Source organism: Myiozetetes cayanensis, unplaced genomic scaffold, assembly GCF_022539395.1.
Source record: "Myiozetetes cayanensis isolate MyiCay16 unplaced genomic scaffold, myiCay2020 scf4, whole genome shotgun sequence".
Lineage (NCBI taxonomy): Eukaryota > Metazoa > Chordata > Aves > Passeriformes > Tyrannidae > Myiozetetes > Myiozetetes cayanensis.
In genome coordinates this window covers 13,220,610-13,247,618 of record NW_026087631.1, presented here as the reverse complement: position 1 = coordinate 13,247,618, position 27,009 = coordinate 13,220,610, and the positions used below count along the sequence as shown (strand labels likewise).

General features: G+C 41.2%; 1 protein-coding gene across 6 annotated transcripts in view; it reads left to right on the top strand.

The window, feature by feature from the left end:
• PALM2AKAP2 (PALM2 and AKAP2 fusion) overlaps window positions 1-27,009 on the top strand; it is a 261,758-nt gene that overhangs the window by 50,512 nt on the left and 184,237 nt on the right. For all 6 annotated transcript variants that reach the window (XM_050330182.1, XM_050330179.1, XM_050330181.1 and 3 more), the window contains exon 3: window positions 11,594-11,724. In XM_050330182.1, coding sequence (XP_050186139.1) covers window positions 11,594-11,724 — 131 coding nt within the window. The remainder of the gene's footprint in view (window positions 1-11,593; window positions 11,725-27,009) is intronic.

The following is a 27,009-nucleotide window of genomic DNA, read 5'->3' as shown; positions in this document are numbered from 1 at the left end:
AGATACAGAGGTAAGACTGGCTGGCCTGTCATTGCCCCTTTTTAAAAATGAGGGATATGCTTCCACTTTTCCAGTCATTGGGAACTTCACCAGTCTGCCACAGCTTCTCAAATAAGGTGTATAATGGCTTAGCCCCCTCTTCTGCCAGTTGTCTCATCAGATCCCATGGACTTGTACACCTTCAGGTTCCTTAGATGCTCTCGAACCTGATGCTCTCCTGCAGTGGGTGGTTCTTCCTCCTCCCAGTTCCTGCCTTTGCTTTCTGTGTCTCAGGCTGGAGCACTTGCCCATGAAGGCTGACACAAAAAAGTCACTGTATCTTAACCTTCTCCATGTCTCAGGTGATCAGGTCTCCCATTTTCCTCTGGAGAGGCCCCACATTTTCCGTAGTCTTCCTTTTATCCCTGACATATCTGTAGAGGCTTTTCTGTTGTCCTTCGTGTCCCTGGCCCTATTTAATCCCATCGGGGCTTTAGCTTTCCTAACCTGTCCCTGGGTGCTTGAACAATCTCTTTGTAGTCCTCACTGGCCACTGTCCTTGCTGCCACCCTCTGTAGGCTTTCTTTTCACGTCTGAGTTTGCTCAGGTGCAACTTGTTCATCCACACAGGCCTCCTGGCATTTTCCTCTTTGTTGGGATGCATTGCTCTTGAGCTTGGAGGAGGTGATTCTTGAATATCAACCAGCTTTCTTGGGCACCTCTTTCTTTCAGAGCTTTATCCCATGTTACTCTGTCAAACAGATCCCTGAAGAGGCCAAAGTCTGCTCTCTTATGTCCAGGGTAGTGAGCTTGCTGTGCACCCTCCTTGCTGTTCCCAGAAACTTGAACTTCACCATTTCGTGGTCACTGCAGCCCAGTCTGCCACTGAGCTTCCCATTTCTCAAAGATCCCCTCTTGGTGGTGAGAACAAGGTCCAGCATAGCACCTCTCTTTCTTGGCTTCCCTTCACTTAGAGGTGGAAGTTATCATCATGGCATTTCAGGAACCTCCTGAATTGCTTATGCCCTGCTGTGTTGTCTTTCCAAAAGATATCAGGGTGGTTGAAGTCCCCCATGAGGGCCAGGGTTTGTGAACATGAGGCCACTTCTACCTGTCTGTAGAGAGTCTCATCAGAAGTTCTGGGGCATGGAGAGGTTTAAAGCTAATCTTTGGAAAAAATTCTATTTTGAGAACACAGGGGACCCCCGTTTGTCCCATTATGTGTGTTAGCACCTTTGAGCTGATGCCCACCTTACCCTGGGAAATTTGTCTACCACCAGGATTTAAACTAAGAACTGAGAGGCTCTCTGCCTGTCTGCTAACTTGTTTTATGATCCAGAAGAGAAATCCAGATTAGTTAAGCTAAAAAGGGATTGAGAGAGGGAATAGGACTGCACAGCATGACTATTTAAGGCTCTGCTATATCTGAATTTCTTAGAGAGTATGAAACCTTGGAGTATCCTTGCTGAGAAGTACCACTTTCAAAGAAGGGGTTTAAAAAATCCTTGTGTGCTTCTTTTTTTCCCAGAAAACAAAGTAACTATCGCCATTTAAAATCTTTTAGTCATAATAGAATATCCAAACCAGCTACACATACCGACAACTGCAGAGAGATGAGAGCTTTAGTCCTTTAACTTATGTTATTATCTTATAACTTATGTTATTATATAACATAATAACTTATGTTGTTATCTTATCTGCTTTCACGTCACTGAAACACAGCTGAATATACTGTAATTATTCTGGTATGAACCCATACAGGCAGGACTTCCTTGAAACACATAAAAATTGGCACTTAGGTTTTAACGAGTAACAAGGTCCTTCCAGCACTTCATAGCCACTCTGGCAGATTTTGCTTTAGACAGACTGTGTCAAAGTAGCTGAAGGATGCTTACAGTTCAGTTCGACCCCAGACTCTCCCAATGTCCTGAAACATGCTCAAAAATGAGTTGACATCACCCAAATCCAGCTTTTTAAAACAATTAATATAAAAATATTTAAGAAAGGAACCTCTGAAATATAGCTTTTCTTTTTGCCTCTTTTGGCTTACATGTGTGTGTGGAAAGGAGTGATAAACTGAAGCCAAGGACAGATTGAACTTAGAGAAGAAATTATTCTTTCGGGAGACAATAGTAAAAATAACTGTGACTGTGTAGCAATGATGATAACTTGCAAAGAATATTTGTTTGGGAGGAAGATGTCTCACAATTTTTGAAATCTCAGACTGTTAATTATTCTAAAAAGAGTTATTTTTTTAATTATTTTTACTTTTCGCACAACCATATTTTACTTCCTTTGAAAACATGAAGTGAATACTTAGGGAAAACCAAAGCATGCCTAAATTTCTGGCACCAGGAGGTAAAAGTGTGATCAAATTCTTTTTGTGTGAGTATCTGCAAAAGGGTGTCTTAATCAGTTTTTTCAATCCAGCCACATGAAGTCCAGAAACATCAGATAGCTTGAAGCTATTTTTTATTCCACCTCCAAAATTCCCTGGGAATCAGAGAAGGTCTCATAGAGTTATAAGGTAATTTATGTGTGAGGCAACCCCAGAGGTCTCCTTGTGCTCCTACTAACAGAAGCAGGTTTGTCCCATGCCCATCCTCATCCCATTACATTTGGACTCTGCCCAGAATTAGAAATCCCATCCCATTAGAAATCCCATGGGAAACTTGCTCCAAGGTCAGGCCACTATCGTCATTGCAGCATCCCCTTTGACAGTCTGTGTCCCTGCGCTGCTGGTGTGTGCCTGCTGGGAAAGCCCTGTCTCCTTATCCCTCTCCTCACCCCTACAGCAGCCAATGGCACTTGTTTATGGTTTATTCTCATTATAATGCTTAACCTTGCCACAGGTGAGATACCAAAGAATTGCACAGAGCCATCATTATCATCTTGCCATGAAAACATCTGAAATTTTAAATGACTTTCTAGAGAGGCTGAAAAATAAACCCTAACTCTCCAGCATAACCCCCAACTCTCCAGCTGAGGTATCTGCATGATTCTTCTCACCTGTTACTTCAAGCAAAACTTTCTTGTAGCCTGGATGCTTAGAAAATATATTGAGGAAAAGAACCTGCATTTGACTTAACTGTCACCTTATTGTTCATTGTGTTTCACCTCAGTTTCATCTCAACTCTTTAATGAATATTAGAAACTCTTACCTTACTCTTTTCAGGCTTTACCCGTGATCCCCTTCAGTGAAAGTAGTCTGTGCAGACCAGGGCTCTGTAGCTGATGAATGATCTGAACAAGAGACCCACAAACTTCTTGTCTACTTGAGAGTCTTGACAATGTCTCTTGCTGTAGTAGGTTTCCTTGCAGATGAAACAGCTTGGGTTTTAGTTCATCTTCTTCATCTTTGTGTGGAAACAACTGTCTACTTGATTTACAAAGTTAAATAAATGGGACCTGGACAATTTAAAAGCAATACACACAAAATATTTACACTGGTGATCTTGCTAATGAATGGGAAGCTTACCCTGGGGACATAAACCACTTTGTACTTTTTTCCCCAAAAACTTCCTAATTGGGCATTTATGTACAGCTGCAGTTTCAGTAAGTTTTTAAACAGACAAAGCATGAGACCTTCATGAAGAAGTTATCTATAGCTCTTATCATACTCATCCTTCAGGTCTCTTGCCATAGACATACCCTGTCTGTGCATCTGCAGCTCCAGCTCACACTGAAGCTGTTCTGCTACAACCCTTTGCCTTACCATGGGGGCACCAAGCCAAGGCACAGCACTTCCCCAAGTGAGCACAAATCATGCCAGCTATCTCAGTCTTCCCTCACCCATTTCTGCAGTCATGTTGCACTGTTTAACATGTTCCTCTCTGCTAAACTTGTGCTTTGAGAAAAAGCAGTGACTGAATAAATACTATGGGGAACTGAAGGGCAGTCAAATGTACCAGCTACAGCAAGCAAACAAGATGGAAAGATTATTTCTGCAAAGTCTTTTGGCTGCCATGATTCCGTGTGGTAGTTGTAATAGTGTCTGTTGTTTGTATTTATTTACTTATTTACTTGCTTCTTTTGTTATTTATTTCCTCATCTCTCCATATGCACCCCCTTTACACCCCCAGCCGGAGCCCCTGCTGGTCTAGTGGTAAAGACGCCGCGCTATCACCGCGGAGACCCGGGTTCGATTCCCGGTCAGGGCCACTCCCGGGCAGGTGGGGCTCGTTAGCCCTTAAAGGCAACCCACCTACGTCCTAAGGACCTCGCTGCCACCGTCCAAGCTCGCTTGGCCCCGGCAGATGAACCTTAGGATTAAAGGGTGGGCTCAGTTCCGCGCACACTGTGTCTCACCTAAAAAATCCAATGCGCAGGCTGGAAGGTGGAAAGACCTTCCCCGGATCTTCGCTCGCGAAGACTGGCCATTATTACACCCCCAGCCTGGTGACTCACTGATGCTCTAGCAGAACTCTGTTACTGCAGGAGCTATAGGGAGAGAGGATACAGGGGTCTTTGGGGACAAGCAGAACACTAGTCCCTTTGGTGAGTAGACTACCTTGGAGATCCTGGCCTTGGGAGTCCACCACATTAAGGGTTTTATGAAAAGGAAAAACTTGGGCAAGTTACCTGTACCTGTGCGGCTGAGAAAAAGCTTAGGAAGAGGTTAAGCCATCAGTCTCCAATGACTGGTCACAAAACGTTGTCAGTTGCAGTGGGCACATCTAAATAAGCTGAAAAAAAATTAAGATAATGTGTTTTAACATTCTGTGCGATGAATACACATTAACCAACTGCTGGAAAATCTTTGCAATCCTTGGACTAAATGTAAGCTCCTTAAAAAAATTTTAAGACATCACTTCCTTAAGATATTTCTAAGAAATGTTTTGTTCATTTTCTGAACAAAGAATAACAACAACAACCTTGTAACTCTACAGGATAATATTTAATCTGCTTTATAAACGTGCTATTTGCTCTTGGGCTGGCTAAGCTTCACCAGCTATCATAGCTTTTTTGTTGAATCATACTTACGTGAGCTATGGCATTGTGATTGAAGTAAAGACTCCAATCAAGCTGCAAGTTTTTCAGCTTGGCTTAATTCCCTAATCTGGGCAATGCTTGAATCATATCCATCTATCATGCAGACATGTTCTTTAGGCTAAAACAAGTGTCTGAGATAACTGGAAAGGCAACAAAAAGTTTTTGCTGCTATGCAAAACCAGATCATACCAGCAAGCTGGAAATGGCTGCTTGTCCTGTTCTAGGGATTGTCATACCATACAAGGCCACATCCATCTTGCAGCAGAGCAGAGTTTTATCTCTTGTGTTTGGTGAGAACCACACCTCTCTTTTGTTTTGCAAGCAGATTCTCTTACACTGAAAACCCACACAGTAAAAGTCTGCATCAGTCTGGGCAGAGTCAGACTGTTTCATTTGCCTAATGGAAAATTAAATACTACAGCACCACTCAGGAATACATTTTGAGAAGCTGCTTATTTCGAGATGGACCTACCTGTCCATACAGCTTATGCCTACAGACCTTCTCTGCATTTGCATATTTATTCAGAAATGGTTAAGGGCACCTAGCATGCCTGCTTACGCTGCAGCCATGCAAATAATCTCTTTTTTTTCTTTTTTTTTTTTCCCCTGTCTTTTTTTGGAAGGCAAGGGAGGGCCTGCTGGCAAAGAAACAAGTCTTTCTATAATTTCAGTACATGTCCCAGTAACCTCTTTGCTAATGCTGGCAACACTGCTGCGCATCAGCAGGTCAGACCCAGACATGCTGGGCAGCCTGTATTCGCTGGGTTAGGGCCAGCTCGATGACCGGGGAAGCTGCACAAAAATATGGCAAGCAAGAGATGCAGTGTTCAGAGTGGTTACAGGAACAGGGTAGGCAGGACAAGGGAGCAATCCCAGAGGAGTTTTAGAAGTGGTCATTCTTGCACTTGTGTCCCTTGCAAACTCAGTTTTATCAGTGCAGATGCTTGGGAGCATGCATAAGCAGAGTAGGCTCTGCTGCTTTGGGAAGCCTTCCCTCTTGCAGCTGATCCAGTAGGTGACAAACCTGCAGTCCCTGGGTGGGGGCTCCAGGTAGCTGCCAAACAGCGAAGTCAGACTCATTGCTGCCTCCAGAAAAACTGACCCTGTTTGTGCTGGGGGAAGTCTCTGAAATGCAAAGACCCAATCTGAAATGCAGCCAGTTATGCTAGCATCTTAATGGGTGTGTTTGGGCATAATATCTGACTCACAGTGACAGGTGAAAGAAGAAGTCTATTGCACTCTTTTAGTAGGACATAGACTGGTAATATGCAGATTTGAGAACATGAGGAACCAGTGTTTTGCATTCATGTTTTTTCAGGACAGAAATACTGAATGCATAGAGAGAGAAAACAAATTCATTTTAATAAATAATTCCAGCTATAATTTGTAAATGTCTCATGGTCTTCAAGCCTCAAAATGCAAAGACTCTTGGCAAAAATTCAATTTGCCAAAGATTTCAATAAAAGTGCCTTTGATGTCGTCCTGTGGGTTGCAATGGAATTACATGAGGGATCATTATGGCAGGGGAGGTTTAGGTTGGAGATTAGAAAGAGGTTTCTCACCCAGGGGGTGGTTGGGCACTGGAAGAGGCTCCCGGGGGAAGTTACCACAGCACCAAGCCTAACAGAATTCAAGAAGCATTGGGATGATACTCTCACAAACATGGTGTGAGACTCTTGGGATGAACCAAGGCTAAGAGATGGATTTGATGATCCTTATGGGTCCCTTCCAACTCGGCATATTATGGGATTTTGTGATTATTGCCTGTTTTCTGTGACAGAGAAGATCATCATTACCCCGGATAGTCCACATCCAGAAGTGTTTCTTAAGAGCATGCACATTTTATTGGATGAGGCTGTCTTGGGTCAACTTTTGAACTTCGTTTCTTCTCAGGATTATCATCTTCCTTGAAAATTCCTTAGCAGACAGAGAAGGGCTCCACGTTAGCAAGCACTGCTTTCAGGGAGAGACAGTACTGATTCCCCCTCTAAGGACTTGCAAACACAAAAAACACCCAGTTTGAAGGAACTACCTCAAAAGGTAGCAGCACAGCAAGGACTGTTTTTATGTTTTCATAAAATGTCAAATGGCAAGTCTGGCAAATGCATCTGGTCTCAGGTTAAGACACTGTCATGCTGTGTATGGGACTGGATATGTGTTATTCATATGGGAAATTTTCGGAAGTTGATTAGAAATTAGCAAGACCAGTGGTCAGAATTAATCAACTTGCGCAAAGCAGGGAATCAAGAGGTGGCATGGAATAGGGATAATGGTATATGAAAAGGGTGCTAAAAAGTTTTACTTGCTATAATAAAATGTCCCCTGATACTTAAACTTTTGATGCAAGATTAAAGCAAAATGCAGCACTGAAAGTAAAGATTTTCTTTGCATACAGCATTAATTCTGTGCGCATTTGAGAAGCTATGCATTATTTCCTTGCTAGCACTAAAAGTAAACAACTTAAAGCCCTCAGGCTTTACTGTCCTGAAGCATGAAACTGGAATAAATAGCACGTAAGATTGCTGTGCACTACTTTTATGGCCAACACTGCGTCTACTCATTCAGACATTTGGCACAATTTCTTTCTGTCTGTCCAACATCTGTTCACTTATTTCTGCCCTCACCATGCCTTCTTCATGAAATTGTGACCTGTTTTTTTCCTTTTTTGCATGGTGCAAAAGGCACTCTGTATTCCTATGCTTTAACAAATTAAACAAAGTGGAGCTGCCAGTTATCTTTCAATCTCAGACAAACCAAATCACCTGAGAGCAGTGGCGATCTAGAGCATCGCAAGATCAGTGCCCTTTCCAGTTCAGTAACAGCGAGCCTTTTTAATGACATGATCTAATTTCTGCTGAAGAATTTAACCCAGAACAAATTGTTCTCTTGTAGTAAATGAAGGAAAGTTACACCAGACTGTACCTACCATAGCTGTTGCTGTATCAGTGAAGTGGTGCCTTCTGAAAGTACAGCACTATATTCATAATATTCACAAATTCGAGTATTTGAATGAGCTGTACAAATACCTGTATTTTTACTGTAAAGTGTCAGGCCACTCTTGGAACCCTCTACCATTTTGACAGCACCTAATCATAGAGCACAACTTTGGTGCATAAAGGAGCTCCAAGATGCAGTAAAGAGTTAAAGCAGACAATGAAGAAGCAGTGCTGAAATGCTAGTGCTTGTGGCTGTTTAAATCACAGTCCATAAAGCAAATGCACAACATTGTTGAGCAGTGGTAGCTCATACAGATAGGGTTTTTTTTGGGCTCCCTCGTCATGCAAGCCTTCTCCTTTTAGCACATTTGAGAAACACCTCCTATTCTTCCTGGGATAAGATTTTGCAAGATTTTTTTAAGAAGCATAACCCAAATTTCAGAGCTGTGGAGGACAGATGGCAGCAAACTCTTTTGTTTCCAAGCCACATCTGGCTCTCATTTGCATCTGTCTGGGCTGCCTTGATGTTGGCTGCTTCACTAGACTGTCTCATACCCAGGAGCTGTGCTGAGCCCAAGTGCCCAGAACAGCCCTACCTATTGTGCCCTACCTACCCTTGGCCTCATCATGTATCCTAAAGCCTTCCCTACATGTTTCTGATGAAAATATCCTGGGAAATGTTTGCTCAAAGCAGGTGAGAGATTCTTCCACCCCTGAGCACTGCTTCAGCCAGTCATCTGGCATGGGAGAAAATGTTTCCTGCATGGCAAGATGTTTGAGCAACATCCCCTGATGTGTCCCTGCCTGTTTGCCTATTGTATTTGCAGTGAGTGTATAAATATGCACAATCTCAGCAGCTTGGCAGATAGACTCTCTGCATTTTAAGAAATGCTTCTTATATATATTTCCATTTCCCAGCCTTCTTGTCTGAATTCCTCAGTATAGTATTTAATGAATGCCTTAATTTTCATCTTAAAAAGGAAAGCCAGAAACATCAAAGCTACCACTTTTCCTGTTTTAGATAAAATATGCTGACATTTCACCCAAGAGGGAGGATTTTTAGTAGATCATAGCATTCTTGTCTCTAAATATGTCTTTTAAAAAATCCCATTGATGCTTTCCAGTTTCAGATTCATGCTATTAATAGGTTAAAAAAAAAAAAAAAAACAAGCTTCTGCAAGAGGGAAACCATGTGATATTGCAGCTTAAGTATTTCATATAAACAGAGACTAAAACAGAAGCTGTACAAAATATTTTGTGTACAGCAGTTGTACTGAAGGGACTGGCTTCTCCATGTGTAAGCGTAGCATGAAGATTCTGTAAAAGCACATTGAAAAAAGCCTGGATTTTGTCTGTCCTCCTGTAGCAAGTGAGGAGTGACTGCTAACTGAATGTCTTCAGTGCTGTCCAGGCAGCACTTCGTCAAAGGCTTTATTAGAGCTGCTGGAGCTACGTCTTGAAACAGGTTTAAAACAGAGAAGACTGCCTTCATCTTTAGAGTGTGGTCTTTAGAAACTTGGGAGTTTTTTTTCCAACTCCGGATTTCAGATTCAAGACTATAGCTAAATACGATACATGCAGCAACATAATTCCTCATCCAACTGGTCCACGTTTCAAAGAAAAGACAGCCATTTGCAGAAAAGCAGTCAGCCTTCATAAGGCTTTGCACTACATCTAGCCCAGCAGGTACCTGCTAAGCTGTGCTACTGAGACTTTTAAAATGCCAAAGCATAGGTTGTTAAATGCTTAGCACCTTAAGAGCTGTAAATCCAACTTTGGCTCTCTCCCTTTGCTTCTTGGTACATGTGATGAGTTTGGAGTCCTCAACAGCACAGTGAGTCTGAATGAGCTGATGAAAATTCTGGCCTGTAATCAGCTCATTTGAACAGGAAAGCAAAGATGCCACAGAAAAATTTCATTACTAGCCCATGAAATGTGACAGGAAACACTAGCAGATGGTAGTGCCAACAAAAGGATTAGAAAACTGCAGAAACTGTGGCTGGAGATAGCCATTCCTAATGTTTTGGGAACTAACACCTTGGAGGCCATGAGCAAAGCTGAGTTCAGTCATGTCAAGAACACCACTAGCACCAGCAGGTCCAACTATTGAACATGATTTCATGGGACAAGAGCATGATACCTTTTCTGTCATTCAGATGTCCTAATATTAGTGATATAGATATCACTTTAAATCCATCCAAAAAATCCTCTCATGCAGAGCACATTTAAAGCCAGTGGAAGGTGGTGTAATTTATAGAGTATCATTTGCTTGTGTGTTTTGTGTTGCTTTCTGTCTGCTGCCTTACTAAATCTAATTACCCGATGTCAAATAGGTTATGGAGTGACAAGAATAGGTTGTGCATAGATACTATGTCTATAAATACACTTAAAAACTAGCAAGAAAGCCTTGTCTGTCATGTCAAAAATCTTTCTATTTTGGGCAAGTTTTGAAGCCTGTTTTTGTTGGTAGATGTTTTCCCTTTATACATCGTTTGCTCAAGTCAAGTTCCATTCCAACAATAACATGGCATTGAAAAGACACACTTGCATGTTGGGGTTACATCTGAAATGCAATTTCCTTGAACTGATGACTTCCTTATTAACTCCTCTTCTCAGGAGAGGAGCTGGTTCCTTGAACTAGCATCGGCAATCACTTCACAGATTCAAAACTAAGTCTCCTCTTTACTGATCAGTGCAAGGGACAAGTTTGGATAGTCCCTTGGCTGACCTTTTTTTCCACCAGCTCAGTTTTCTTTTTGCCAAGGGGCAAAGTCCTGCTTAGCTTTGGGCTCCTGATCTTCCATACAACAGGTGCTTGTCCTATCTGCCAACTGATCTGCCGCATTCCCCTGGCAGGATTTGGGCCAAACAAGAAACACAGACAGATGTGCTGTGTAAACGATGGCTTCCAACCAGTGCACCTCCATTGGTGAACTCCCCTGGACAAGCTGCAGCTGAGTTAAACAAGCAGGGTGAGGTTGTAGCCAGGTTTTTGGTGTAGAAAGCACAGCTAAACTCCCAGGAATAATTCTATTTGGTGAAGGCTGTTGCTGCTTTCTGCAACAGTGTTTTGCTGTGTCCTGGGATACCCATGGTTTCTAGAAGATTTTTGTTCATTTTTTTTTAACTTGTGTCTACCTAAGAGGTGATGTGTATGCTTATGTGTATGTATATGTGTGTCTCTCTGCCTGTAAATATTTTCATACATTGTTGTATGAATAAAAAATAACATCTTAGATTGATTTAATATTTTAATTATTTTCTCCTCCATGAAACACAGTACACTTAGAGCACTCTGCGCTTTTGTTTTTGAAGCTTTAAGAAGTTTATGACTTCAGTCCTTCCAGCACATGCCTTATCGTTCATGAGAGGTTCACATTTCTGTTCAAAGATTTTGTTTCTTGCAGGACTCGCTAATTTGTGTGGTTAAAACACTTGTTTTTAACAGAGATTAAAAATAACTTTATATTAAGGCATTAATGGTAAATAAAGTGTATACTGTAAAACTGACAGTCCTAAATCTGGAAGACCTGACATCTGGATAAACAGTTAATAGACTGGCTTCTATTGACTGTCTAAAGCAGTAACCAGAAATTCAGTGAGGCAATCTAATATTCAGAAGAAAAGACAGCTCCAGATGGTTTTTGTTCAGTTTGATCCTAAGATATGGGTTTTTTATCTTACAGTCAAAAGCTCTTCGGGAAAAATGGCTGCTACAGGGAATTCCTGCTGGCTCTGCAGAAGAAGAAGAGGCCAGAAGGAGGCAGTCAGAAGAGGATGAGCTGAAGGTGAAAAAGCTGGAAGAAAACATTCACAGGTAGAGACAGTTGCCTTTAGCTTTACCTAAGAACAGTCACTTTGTTAAGGCAGCAGCTGCCATCTTCTTCCCTACTCTGCCCAAGGAAGAATATAAGAAGTAGTCACATATACAGCCAAACATGCCCAGAATTTGTCTCCTAGATGCCCACGATTTATAAGATAGAGGCACTCTGTTATCTTTGTGTTTAATTGACTTTTATGGATTACTTTCATGAGGAAGTTAAAAAGCAGGCTGAGTTGCCCCTTGAAATACACATGTATGACTTATCAACACTCGAGAGATTCTCCATTGCTTTACACCTCCTACAGCCAAAAGGAGTTCAAAGGGAGCAGCATTCTTTTGCACTCACTTTTCACTGGTGCAAATGACTTTTTGAAATGCAACAGCAGATGCCACCAGCAGATCAAATACCTACTGCTTTCAGAAGCAAGGTTTGGGTGTTAGAATTATTCCCTTTTATCAGTTTACCATTGCAGTCTGAGCTAATGTTTTTTTTGATTCTTTTTTTGTGTTTTCCCTTGTTTTGCCACAAACAATAGGCTCTAAACTCAGAAGGAAAATGCTTTTATTCCTCACAGGAGAAATTCCAGAGCTGCTTCTACCATTTAGCCTATGTCAGTTTAGAGTTTTTTCAGCTGGCAAAAGTTGGTAAAACTTGGCAACACAGCCTTTACTAATTTGTCATCTGAGCCTATAAGTGACGGAGAAAAAGCAAATAGGACCAGTAGGCTAAGGGCTCTGGTATTAACCTAGAATCTGGTGAACTCAATTTGCCTTATGACAGGCTTCTTATGAAACTTTTTTGAGAAATCACAATGTTTCTTTGCAGATACAGACAAGCAGACCCACCCTAAGCTTTGATGATGCTAAATGCCTTCTCTGTGGAAGCTGTAAATCAGTAGATAGAATTGCTTCATGCTACAGGTCTCTGACCTGTGATTGCTATTGAAATCTGAGAATACGTGTTGTTCTTTTACATCTGTGGTAACATAAGGCAAGAAAGATCTTTTAAGATTTCATATGCTATGTGATGTTTTACTTCATAAATTAATGTCATAGATGAAAAGAATACATGGACTGTGCTTCAGAAATACGTATGTAATTCATCTAGTATGGAATGCTGCAAGGTGCTAAGTGTTCTGATTGCATTCAGCAAAACACATGAGATAGTGCCTAATTTCAACTATAAGACCACCACCACTGAACACAATGAAACCTGCTTTGCTTAATTAGTTCAAAATGCAAGATGAACAACTATGTGAAACCTTGTCGCTATGGTTTGCTTTTTTTTCTTCCTTAAATGCAACCATGAAATCAAATATTTGAATATTTGAAAGTAACAGCTCTCTTCTCTTGTGACCACCTATCTGTCAATGACAAGTCAGCTGCTTGCTCCTGAGTTGAAGGGACATTTGTGTGACAGCCTCGCTAACATGCTTAACTTCCTTGTTGTTTTCTAAGGGAATTCCAAAGATAGTAAAAAAGTAATTTAAATGAGAAGGTATTACATCTGAATTCTAGAGATGAGACAGTAGGGATAGAGGTCATTATTCTGGTTGCAATTTACATCCGTGACAACATGACTCATCCACAGCCCATCAAAATAAACTGAGGAGGTAAAGAGCTGTGGAAGGGGGAAGAAGAGAAAAGGTGTCAAGAACATTATCTGGAGGAGTGAAGCAGAAGGACTCTGCTGAAAGGTTGTGGGTTTTTTTGCCTGTGCACTACTTTTTCCCTCTGCATTCCCAGAAGAGAAACAGAGGGGAGGATTACAGTTCATTTGTTCATGTTTGCAGGGGCTTGATGGCCCTTTGGAAGTCCACTGTGTGCTATCCAAAGGAACCCTCTCAATGAGGGTGACAGAGGACAGACTAAGCTGGTTCACCAGGAGGGTAGAAAATCACTGCAAGACCAGCCATAGTGTTGGGGACTGTGTGACCATTGTGCCATGGATGTTGCATATTCATTAGAGTTGCACTGCATCATATGTCCCAGCACAGAGCAGCTGCAGCATCAGTATGTCTGTGAAGAGTTTTTGTGACACATGTACTGGAAAATACATGAAGTCTTTTGTGTTTACTCTAGGAACAGGCTGAAGCTTATTCATGAGGGTCAATGTCCAGCACCTGCTGGCAGCCAGTACCCATGAGCCTTCTTTAACAAGGAAGAACATGCAGTCATCCCCTTCCTCTTGTGGCAGAGCATCCCATCAATAGGTCTGACAAGCTGAATGAACTGTGACGCTTGGAACAGAAAACTGAAGGAGATGGTGTTTGAGACCAGACTAACATTCCTAAATGAGGATGTGGGTTCATGTAGGTCTGTTCTGTCCAGAAAAGGCAAATATCTCTACCTTGGAGAAACAGGAGAGCTAGCAGTGGGTTTTAGGTGGTCTTAAAGGTTCGCATAACAAAAATGCTTTGGTAGAGTATTGCTTTCTCTAACTCAGTTTTAAGTGATTTTCCCACTAAAATCATATGTTTTGCAAGATGTAAACATGCTTGTAGTGTTTATTCTTACGCTAGTGTAATCAGTGTTCCTTTATGTGGGAAGTGTTTCATTTTGACTGAGGCAGTGATAATGCATGAGTGTACAGACTGATTCTCATTTATTAGAATTCCATGTTACCATGATATAAGAATTCATATACTTAAGCTCGTAGCTTTCAAGGACCTGTGTACATGATTCAACTTAGACATGAGTAAGTGCAATGATTTAATGAACTCTCTTGTCTGCAAAACCATTTTGAAGAAGAGTGCTTACATTACTCAGCATTTCTCTGCACTTCAGGCTAGGCAAGGGAAAAAATATCAGCATCACAGAAACAGGAATAAAGCAGAATAAAGAAAGTAATACAAATAATTTAATACTATCATTATGCTGACAGTTAACATCAAGAAAACGTAGAAGTATGTGATGCACCTACAAGTTAAAAACCAGGGAGTGCAAGATGAGGACAAGAGGCAGGCATATGAATTGTGCGACAGTGGATTACAGAATGATGATTTGACAGTTGGCATTATTTTAATATGTTTAGAGATTTTGAAATGTATTAACACTAGAAACAGCCTTTGTTTCCAAGAAAGCAGTGTGAAAATAGAGGAATTAGAAGAGCTGAATTAAGTTTGGTCCTGGATTTCCAGCACCCCTACTTACCTGTCTTCAATCCTCAGAATAAGACAAGATGCCCAGTGTAAAAATCCTTTGCCTCTTGCATTTCTTTAAAAAAGTGGTTGGTCCAAGAAGACTGAACTCCTTATTCAATATTCATATAGTCTTAAGTGAGTTGGACATCTGGCAGTAGTGAGATGACATTATTAAATATTTGAAACCTGGCTGGAAGATTGGTGACAGCATTGTATCAATGGCAGAGTGAAGCGAGACATGAATTTTGGATATCTCCCGACACAAACTGTTCTTAGAAAGAACAGAGAAACTTTAAAGCTGTTTAGGATTCTTATGTTCTTTTAAAGATCTGGGGTCGGTCTGAGAGGGAAGTAGACATTTCAGAGTTTCTTTCACAGTATTACAGAGTGCAAAAGTGATCTGTTTTCTACACCTATCTTAGATGTGGGGTAAATGATAGAAAATGAAAGATTAAAGAAAATTGTTTCCCTTCCCTTGAATTTATTCTCCAAATCACAAACCTGGTGAAACAAATCCTGGAATGTGTTGCATGCCTCCCATGGTTATTTTTTACCACATGACAGTCTAGTTTGTTTGCAAGAGTGAATGGAAAGTTGGCATTTGACATCTGGGTATTAACAGGCAGTATTCATAGACTAGAGCAGCCCACCCAAAGCCTGCAGTTCCTTCACAACATTTTAAATGATCCTAAAATTATTTCGGTTTTGTACGTGCTGGTGGCCTGTGTTTGCTACAAAAGGTGAAGAGTGTTCATTGTATTGAAGCTTTTGTGTATCATGGAAACAAGAAATATTCCATGACAACATATCTCCCTACCTGACAACAGACACTGTCATGAAATACCAGAACTGAACTTGTTGTGGTTCCTGGAGTGAAGAAACCCGCTGAAATAAATCTTCATCAAAGTGGTATATCCCTTCAGTAATCAACAGTGCATCTGTTCACCTTGGATGAGGAGCTACCCAGCAATTCCAAGGGCTGACAAATTATTGCTTTAACAGAGCAGCTTTTTTGGACGTGTGGGCCAGGCAGAAAGCTTAGACAAGTGGATTCTGGATTTCCAAAATGCAGGGATAAGAGACACTTGTGGCATTTTGGCACTGTGGCAGCTCTTGGGGGTGAAGCAATGCCGGACAGCAGCCAAGGTATACATGTATCCCTTGTTTTTTGTTCAGGTCTACTCAGTTGTCAGCACATTTAAGGTTCTAACACTTAAAAAAGCCCTCTGGGGTTGTGAAGTGCTTCACCCTTGTGCATGGTGCTTATGAGCCACAGATGTGTCACTTCTAGCAGAAAACTTTTCCATGGTGGGCCAGCGTGGAGGGAGAGCTCCAGTGTTAATGATAGGAGGGGAAGGTCTGTGCTTTGGACCATAGCTCTTTTCTGGGACAAGTACATCTTTGCTACTTGCTGCTGTCTTGCTGATGTGAGCAGTTAGTAAATGCCCGTAAAAACTCCCTCCCTCCCAGCAGCTCCCATCTCAGAGTGCTGCTGTTGTTCTAACGAAAATCTTGGAAAGTATTTTAAAGAACTGCTGAACTGAAAGATGCCTGTGAGAGGAAGTGCAGAAGATGCACAGCTTCCATCCAAGGAAAGGACATGGTGGACCAAAATAGATGCTGTATGCAGGTGTAGAAGGGAAATTACCAGTGCTGGTGGAAGAGAGATGACACTACCTCTCTCAAGCAAAATGTGCCTTGTTTGTGCAAGGCTCTCTGTTGTTCTACTGTACTTGACCTATGTCTGCTTATCAGGTATTAGACAGAAGTCTTAATGTAGGTAGAAGCAGATTCAAAATGCAGCAGAACTTCTCCAAAGCTGGCAGAATTTTCCTCTTCTTCCATTACTGCAGCTGAATCTTTCCAGGTAAATGCCCAGATTTGAGTGTTGTCGGAGAGTCTGAGCTGGGCCCTGAGAAGAAAACCATCACCAAGCAAAATTGATATGCAGAATATAAAATCTTACTAATATATGTTATAAGTAGACTATGACTGTTTCACTGTGATGTGAAACATCTGTGGTGCTAGATGGGGTCTACACCGAAGTCTCTTCTCATTGAAGAGTCCATCAAATACAGGCTCATGGTTCAGCTGAAGTTGTTGCAGCTGCTGTACCTTTAGCATTTTCTTTCCTTCCAGTGCTCATTCTTTCATTTCTTTCTCATACCAATGTTTCTTTCTTGCATCTTCTTTCCAGGATAAAAACTTAACATGTCTCAGACTGGTAACTCTGAATATAATTGAGTCTATCTTGAACTGTCACTTTGCCTGACAGAGGGAGACGGAGCACGTAAGACAGATGTGACTGCACGCTGCAGTCCTTCAAAAGAAGGATCATCTGATGCTGAAACCAGCTTCTCAGATCCCTAGAGTAGACAGTGCAAGTCAGGACCAGAGGTGCCGTAAACCTCTCCTTAGCAAGGTCTCATCCTTTTCCCTTCAGTCTTAGCCTTCAGAGAGTATGAACAGTTCCTGAAACTTGTGCTAGTGCAGAGAACAGTGTGTCTTGTTTCACAACTTCTACACTGATAGCAGCTGGAGAAAATGATCAGGAGTATTGTTTGTTCAGCATTTTTGGGTTTTACCTAGAATGCCAGATGCAGTGTAGAGAAGGCTTCACTCTACTTCTGTATGCTGCCCATATGACAATGCTGCCCATAAGTTGAGTGAAGTAGCAAAAATGTCTCATCATAGCTGCTCAGTATCTTCAAATTCTGCTCACCTTGTGAGGGAATATTGACCTTCCTGCACGGGAACAGGTGTCCATCTCCAGGTCTTTTGTCTGAAGATCTGATCAATATCAGTTCTCATCTACTGAAGCTCCATAGATTTCAATTTGACAACCCCTAAGGACTATGGTTTCCAAAAGAGCATAATCTTTACCTCCCGTTGAGCTCTTGCTGGGATGTATTTCGTATGTGATACATTTTCTAGGAAAACAGACACCAAAACAAAACCAGGCATAAATCCTCAAATTAATAGGATATCTCAGATTTTGAAAGGAACCTGCTCTGCAGTGTGATTAGAGAATTTCTCAGAACTTGCAAGATGATCTCAGAAGAGCAATGAGCTAAGAGTTGCTGAGTGGCAATGGGTTTGTTGGAGTTTTTATATGGTATAATATATTCAGATGTAACACTTAAAAAAAAAAAGAAACCAACACTAAAAATAATAACACAGTTCACTACTTCAGCTCTGAAACTCAGCTCACACTTAAAATAGCAGAATGACATGCGAGTGCCTTAACAGTTGCTTAAATGGTGGTGTTCTGTGTTTAGTAGTAAGCAATCTCTGGATCTTTCACAACTCCTATGCATTTCTAGCTTGTAGTTATTTAGTGATTGTTATGCATCTTATAAAATAGGGAAAAGGATTGACTGTTTACTCCCTCCACCTATGTTCTCCTTAAATATATGTACCATATATGGACCTTGATAGAGACACCCATTTGCCTAATTTGAGAGCCAGATATAAAAGAAATTCCAAAACCCTACTTCTACATATCTGGGGATTTCCACCTCTAGTGATTCTGAATTTCATCCATGTCAGTGTGCTATAGCTTAAGAGACATGTTCATAAAGAAAAGAAGCAGGTTTTCAAGGCAAGCTAACACCTGTGAAGTACTATCAGTTTCTAAGTGGGTTAAAAATAGATCACATGCTGCAGCCCCTTATGAAAGGGTCAATTATTACCTCTGGGTCAGATTCAGGAAGAAAAATGAAATTTCAGTTATTGCAGCCTTTCAATAAAGTGGACATTTTGTGCAAAACTGAGTGTCTGTTGCTGCAGTAGATCAGACCTGGTGGAAGATTATCAGGTGAAAAACTCCAAAGCCTCCTTACGTATGTCACTGTACATGGATTATCCACGCTCCCTCTGTACGGTATGCCATCTAAGGCCTTCATACCTTTTTTTAAGACTGGTAGAACTGACAAGGGTTTCCTGAAGCAGCGAATTGTAGTATAACATGAAGAGTAGGAGTTGTTGACTTCACTATATCCAAATTATATCTTAATCATATGCCAAGTGAGATAGTTACCTGGAGTAAAACCAAACTGACTAGTCTCCATTCCTTTCCTTGTTATGCTTATCTTTGCTGGAGTTGGCTGGTTGGTTTACTTTCCTTGTACACCAACCCTAACACAGGGCAGTATTGGCGAAACAGATCCTTACACACAGTTAGTCCATATAGAACTTAGTGGATGGAAAAAATAAAATTATGAAAATTCTGTAAGAGAAGACAAGTTTGTGTGGAGGTAACTTCCATGTGCACAGTCTTGAAAGAAATTACAAACCCTATATTTACAAAGAGAAAGGAGAGAGCTAGGCAACAGTATTAATTTATTTTATTACTTTACAGTGATCTTTTAGTCTCCACCTTAAATCAGAGGACTTTGCTCTTCCCTGCCAAACCACTCTTCATGTGCTGAACACAGAGAGGCCAGAACATGCAGGGTAAACATGCACATATGTACACAACATTTTGAGGTCAGAACATGCAGTGTACACACACGCTCGCAAACATGCTCACAGAGCCAGGAACAACACTGCTGCAGTTCCAGTCCTCAGGAGGTCCCTTCTCCCAAAAGCTTATGTTCATCCTGTGTATCTTCGGGAGTTTAAATAACCTAAATTAGACCATCATCTCATTTAATCCCCCATGTGGTCAATGGGGAAGGAGCATCACCTCTGTAGCCTGTGTAAGCCTGTCTCTCTCTTGAGTTTAGGTGCCTCAGTTAATTGCTCCAAGGCAATGTGTGGAATTTAGGCCTTGATGCTGCTTCCTGCATAGGCACCCTACGCTGAGCCTCTGGGCACTACCATGATGCAAATATTCATTAATAACCATTAACTATATATCTGGTGCATCATTTGTTTGTCACCCCAGGCTCTTCCCTGTCATTCTTGCTAGTAGTCAGCACTTAAAGGTACTTCTGTAGAGCTGGGCTAACACTGGGGAGGTAGAAGTACAGTTGGAGGAGGAGCAAGGTGCAGTGTGTGGAGCCACCCAGTGGGCATTGCCAGTCTGAGCCTCGATTTTAAAAAATCTGCAGCCTGAAAAGCACGTCACCTTCTCTGTAGGGTATTTTAACTGTTACAGTATGTGAATTCTAAGGCAAAAAGCAATGCAAATCCCAGCTGGTGGTCCACATAAGGCAAAGAAAGACTGGATGTGCAGTCAGGAATTCTGATTGTTAAGAAAGGGGAGAGTGTGACGGATTTCATTGGGAATGTGCAGTTGAAGAAAAAAGTCCCAAGGAGGCACAGTCAGGAACAGACAATAGTCTGCTTGCAAACGAATCATGGTCTCACTATAAAAAAGCAAACAAGCAGTAACAGGGAAGCTTAGTGTGTTGGAAAAAAAGTTTGTAGACATCCAAGAATGTAACTCATGAATGATACGATCAAATTAATGATGAAGGACATCCAGAGCACTCGGATCAGCATGTAACAAAGGTAAAACATGCTCATTTCTTTGTACAAATAGGGGCTTTGCAGGCTGAAGTGGTATATGACTGTAGTGTAAAATACTGAGGAAGCAGGAACCAGCACCAGATTGCTATAAACTCAAGGTGGAAAATTGACTTGGTATGACAGATGTGCACAGGGGCAGCAAAACATACTGGGGAGAGATAAGGAGTAATAAATGGAGACAGAAAGAGAATTCATACAACAAATGCACATGGATTAAAACCATGACTTGCAAGGTATATGCTTTGACCTGTTGTTATTGCCACAGCGATAAAAAGCAGAGATTTCAAGAGCCAAGCAACAGGGCGGAGCAAGGAGGGAAAGAAGGAAAAATCAAAGGTATTTTGCAAAACAAGCAACAAAAAAAATGAGTTCAAGGTCAGATAAAGCAGAGCTTTGCCATGTATTCCAATGCAATGAACATCCAGAGCTCAATTAGGACTCCTGAACAAAGCATGTTATGTGTTGCTAAGTTTGGTCAGCAAGGTCAAGCAACTGGAGTCTTGGATTATGACTTTAAAATATCATTAATAGCTTCGAAAGAATATTTGGAGGGAAAAAAATTTCAAAAAGCTTTGAAAATATTTTGTAGATTTTAACTGGTCTGGAAGACCTGGCAGAGCAGTACCAGGTTCATGCTGTACCATTCCCAGGAAAAGGCATTTAGTCCTCCATGTTAAAGATTGTTAAATTATGCCAACTCTGTACTAGAATGTTTTTATTAATGCAGCTACACAAGCAAAGCTTCCCTTTGTGGATTCATACTTTTATCAGCAAAAAAGTATGAACACCTAAATGGAATGGGTTCTACAGGCAGAGGTTATTGTAGTCATGTACACCTACCTCTGTACTAAGAAACATACTAAAATAAAAAGCTTTTAGTAATAGTCTACTTTCTAGGCAACAACAGCACTTCAGTGGAATAGTTTGCAGTCAGTTACTACTTGACAGAGGCACAGGGACCAGGTCTTTGCATCCTGCATTAATCTAGGCAATGTAAGTGGTGCAGTGTGTCCCTTGGAATTGCCTCAAGGGAAGAAATCAGCCATTAGAGGATGAAGTGAAGAATTACCCCTGGGTTAAACTCTTGCCTCTAGCAATGATTTCTTGCATTATTTGGAGCAAAGTATTTCAGGAGTTCTTCCATATCTCGTACTCCAGAGTTCATTTGTGCAGTTATCTTTCCCACACTTTTAGCATGATGTAATCTGAGTGCTTTGGTAGGGGAACTGCTTCTCGCTGTATGAAGGGAACTTCACGAATGCCTCTTAGACTCCTGACTGAATTTTTGCTCTTCAGAATTCTTCACAGTTTTCTCTTATTTTGCAATGGCAGCTGAGATCTGGTGCTTTTAAAGACATGGTATTAGGTGCCTCAGGCCCATGGTGTGACATAGCTGCATAATTAAATGGGTAGCTTTAGTTGATAATTCCTGGAGGAGTTTTATTTTTTAATTCAGCTGTCAAAATCCAATTCCCAAACATTTGGTTCATCTCCATCTCCTTAATGTGCTGGTGTTTTTCTTACCTTCACCTATTAACCTCTGAGTTTGTTTTATTTCTTCTTTTTCTCCTGCTGTCAAGCTCTGATCCAGGAATCCTGGATTCCTACTGGATCTCCAGGTGGGTCCCACAACCCCACCAGGTGCTGTGCACAGTAGTATATACTCTTTGCTGCAAAGACTTGATAATGCAAGTCAGCAAGACAAGCAATCACTAGAAAAGGAAGTGAGGACCAGAAGCATGGACCAGAGCCTAGGTTTTCCAAGCTTGAGTGATGTATTGTCTAAGTAAGTCAAGTCTGTAGCCAGCTGATGAACTCTTTAACACCAGAAGAAAGGCTTGTTCTGTGCAAACAGATACCAGCAAGAAAAGGCATTCCAGTACAGGCCCTGACATCTTTGATGATAGCCCAGGGAAAATATCCTAAATGATGGAGTTCTAGAGTTATTTAAAGGACATTTAATTTGTAGGAAACCCATTGGGGAAACATGTGAATAGAGCGGATATTCCAGCAAACATGGATTACTGGTAGGGGAGCATGTAATACTCAAATAACAACTTTTAATTAAGTCTTGGGATCCTAGCCATATATGACAAGTTTTCAATTCAGTTTTATTTTTGTGCATTTTGAAAAATGTATTTAGAAAATTGCAGATATCATTTCCTTGTGTAAGTCCATCTTTAGCCTCATTTCCACTCTTTAAATTTAGCAGTCCTTATTGATCAGGACAGTGAATTTTATACAAGCGATCCTCCCAAGAACCCACATTGCAATGAGGAGATGGGCTGAGGGCCTGGTTTGCAGTGAGGTATTTTTCTTTAGGTCCATTAGATAAAGGAGAGTTGTAACAACCTAGGTCAGGTTTGCTGAAACTTTCAGTTGAAGATGAAGCTCTCAGTTCCAAAAGAATAGAAGGGGAATATGAAATACTAGCAAGTCACAGCAAAAGGCTAAAGGTTTTGTGACTTGTCGGATGATCTCTGAGCTTTGTGACTTGGAACACCTGGAATATACCCAGAAAGACAGAAGGCTCCTAAATTTAGAAATGCATTCCAGTCATCAGCTGCCACAGAGCAACCATGTATCACCAGCAGAGCTGGGTGTGTAAGTCTCATCTTGCTTGCAGCATCCCTGTTGGGAAACCAGAGTATTCAGTTCAGCCTCCAAATGCCATTCCAGAGGGGTCACACAGGGCTAGCCATTGACTTGGTCCTGCAAGGACAATCAAGCTTACTGTTCAGAAGTTACTCCCAGGAATAAGATATCACTCCTAATGTGGAGGGAGTTAGTTCGTATCTATTACACTGGCAGTCCGGTTTTAATGCCATAGGATTTTCAGATAAGAAAATAAATAAATTTTTAAAAGCCAGCTAACATCATTCTGACTTTAGGAAATGTTGCAGCAAGAGAAAACAATGGAGATGCCACAGGACTTGCATATATACTCTGTGTATGTCCGAAAACATACAAGGACAATGCCTCATGCCTTTGAGCCCTTATCCCATTGGGATCACCCTTTGGGGAGGGCTGTGGTGTCCAACGTGAGACAAGTGCACGGTGTCACCATGCCAAGAACATGGTGATCCTCAGCTCTATCTTCTTCATGTGCAGTAACTGTAGTTTCATTTATGCACAATCTAAAATATTTTACTGCCTGCCAAAGACTGCAAGTAACTGCCGCATGAGATATCGTGTATGTCACACCTGTGATCACTGAAAGGCCAGTTTTAAGGCTATGGATAACTTTTAGTAGTCTTCCAGGTAGGCAGCAGTAGTCAACACCCCTTTTACCATCTTTTAGACAAGTAATTTCAGGAGCAACCACCCTACATACAAAACCCCCATGTAATTCTCTGCTCTTTACTACTTAACGTTAGCTTTACAAATGTGACACACCAATCATAGCGAAGCTATGTCACAGAAAAATCATCCTGTTTTCCTAGCCCTATTGAGGCTATCAGGAAAAGTCTTTCATGAATGTGTAGCATCAAGTGTCAGGTCAAGAGTCCAGTTTGGTCCGGACCACAGTCTCTGAAAACTGTATAAATTCTCTGGAAGGACAAAATGAAAATAAGTTCCAGTAGTTGAAGTCTGCTTCACACAAACAAGTTTTGAGAACTTGTTTTCTTCTTACTAGCTGTTTTTTTCTTAATGTTACTAGTACATTGTTTCTACCCAGAGACCTTCAGTTGCCAGGGATTAGTATAGTCAAAATGATACCACCTTAAGCAAAGAAAAACCTCCAGTGTAACACAGAGACCTTCCTTTGTTACACTGGCTTGCTAAATTCTTTTGTTTAAAATTCACAGTGCATGAACAAAAAATATTTTCAACCACTTTCAGGTTAAACCAATGTCCCCCATGAAAGAGTTGCCGAAAATCACACACACATGAAAGAGGACTTACTCTCTCTCATCGTGGTCATTTTCCTAGCAGAAGAGGCAGCCTTGAAATATCACATGAAGGGGAAAAAAAAAGTTGTAGCTGATACAAGAGAGAAAGAATTTCAGAGCTAAACTGAAACAGATCTCTTCATCCTTGCCTCAACTTGTTCTCTCTTCAGAATGGGAATGTGATAGCTGACAGACACTTTGATTCCTGCAAGCAGTAAGCAACGTACGTGAGAGCTGGATTCTGACGTCCTGGCTTACAGCGCCCAAAGCTGCCAGGGATCCTATGACCAAATAGATTTCTTGCCTGCTCTATAAGTTGCTACACAGTACTTTTTGGAAGACTGCAGTTCCACAGCATTTTGTAGACAGTCGTTTCACTCTTCAAGCATTTCAAAGAAGAAAGAGGAATGGAATATTCTCACTTTCTCTGCAAACGGAGGACAGGAAAGTGCACTGTGGTCCTCAGGCAGTGAAAACACCTGCTTAAACAGGGTGTGTGACAAATGAAGACATTTAATGAACAGGATGTCTCTTACAGATGGCTCCTTGGTAGGCCCCTGCTTCAGCAGGCCCTCCACCGATCACCACCAGATCTTCCTTGGGAAACAGGTTGGTTTTATGTGGCACAGGAGTGCTGTTGGATTAAATCTCAGTGAAAACTGTTCTTGACTTGTCTCAATTGCAAAATAGATAATACAGCTTTTCCTTTGGAAGATTACCAGATCAATAGTATCCATGTACTGGAACAGCTGTGAAACATGGTGCCTCAAGCAAAGTAGTGTGTCTGATATTCCTTCCTTATTTCCAGTACTTATTTCATCACATATAGTGTCTGGACAGTGAAGCTGCAGAATTACCTATCCAGAAAATGCGTTTTTTCCCATTAAGAGTGGTGGGATTTAATCATTTCACAGCTTCATTAAGTGGCTTGTCTTACCACTTACTGCATCAGTACAGACTACAAAGATCATACTGGCATCTTGAATAAGATGAGTAATACATTGATATTCTGCCATCTTAGCAGCCCACCATCTGAGCCACCTCATCTCCCAAAAGAGAAGACATTTGAAAACCCTGATGCAATGACCCAGCATTTCTGAAAGGTGATTCCTTCCTCATTAGTCCTTGCTTTACATATTGCTGAGCTGAAAAGGATTCAGTGCAATAGAGAAAAGAAATAACAATAGCTAGTGTTTGATTAGGAAATAGGTAGATTGTGTTTAGTAATCTCTGACTGAATTGCTTGTTGTTTTATTAGATGTATACACATCCTAAAGTACTATACATGAACAAAGCTGAAAATGGATTGCAAGTAGGCTTTCAAACTCCTTTTTCTAATTATAAATTAAATATGGATTACCTTCTTTCAAAGAACAATTATTATAGAAGCAACCTATACTATGGGTATCTAAAATTATTCATTGAAAAATTAAATAGATGACATTTTTTACCAGTTGGCACAAAAAGCATATGAAGAGATTCTGAGAAGTTGTAGTAGCCAGTAATACTGGCTACTACAGTAACACTAATTGTGCCCCTAGATATTTGGTACAAGTTGGACAGTATGCAAATCTGTATTGGCTTAATCTGATGGTTTTGGTAAAAGAAGCATTTCCTAACAGCAAAGATTCCAAAAAGGACATGAACATTCTTAGTTTTACCTAAGTGTCAGGTTTTATGATTTAGTGGTGAAAAGTTCATGCTGTTCTAGGTACTGAGAACAATTTGTAGAGCTGCATATTTCCAAAGGAGTGATTATTTTCATCTGAACACATGAATTTTGAACATGGTCCAATCTTATGTAATTCTTTGAAGGATTTTCTTTCCTTCATAGGAAAGTGTCTCCAAAACAATTAATAGTGCTTTGTGTCTACTGTGGGAGGAGTGCTAGCTGGGAAATAGCCCACAGTGTACAAAATGTGTCAATGTGTCCATTTGCCCCAGAAATGCTGAATCATGTGTTTGTGAGACTATTCTGAGAGGGTTTTCATAATCAGGGTTTTGAAAAATCCATTTTCTCAGCTTTTCCTACAGAACAAGGGTCCATTTTTTTCTGGATGAAAATTTACCTTTAGTAAAGATCTGGGAAACCTTGGCAGGCGGAGAAGATAGCTTCCCAGTGAGAATTGAGGTGAAGTGATAAAGCAAAGCATCACCTTCAAAATCAACAGAAGTTGCTCCAGCAGCTCTCATTGCTACCTTACAGCCAGCCTTGAAGGCAGGCAGTCAGATTCAGTAGACAACATTTGGGTTCCTGCTTTCCTCTTCTACCACCAAATCCTCTTCTAACTCTGAACAGCAATGTGACATGGCTCCGTGATGAAACCCTCCTTTCCCTGTGGACCCATCGGTGGTTTGTTCACCCTGTTCCCCCACTATCTGCTTCTCTCCGAGGCAGCAGGAATGCTTTTCCCACTCCAGCAGAAGGGTGCTGGGGAGCACAGGAAGCTTTTCCAGGCTTTAGCCCTAGTCTCTTTGCCTCCCTTCATCCCAGGGATCGCAAAGTGGGGGATTTGCAGACCCACGCACATGAGTTTTACTCTGTGGCATTGCAGACCATTGTATCTGACAGCTGTACTGTCTGTGCTCATGGAGCAGGGACCTTGATGGTCTTCAGGCATTGCCCAGCTTGTGTGAGCATGGCTGGAGAGGGCTGGAGCACACAGATCAGTCATATTAATCCAGAAAAGATGCATCACAGCTGGTATGGGGTGATTCTTTAATTCCAGAAGGAATCAGGAAATGTCAAAATGATACTTTCTGTTTCA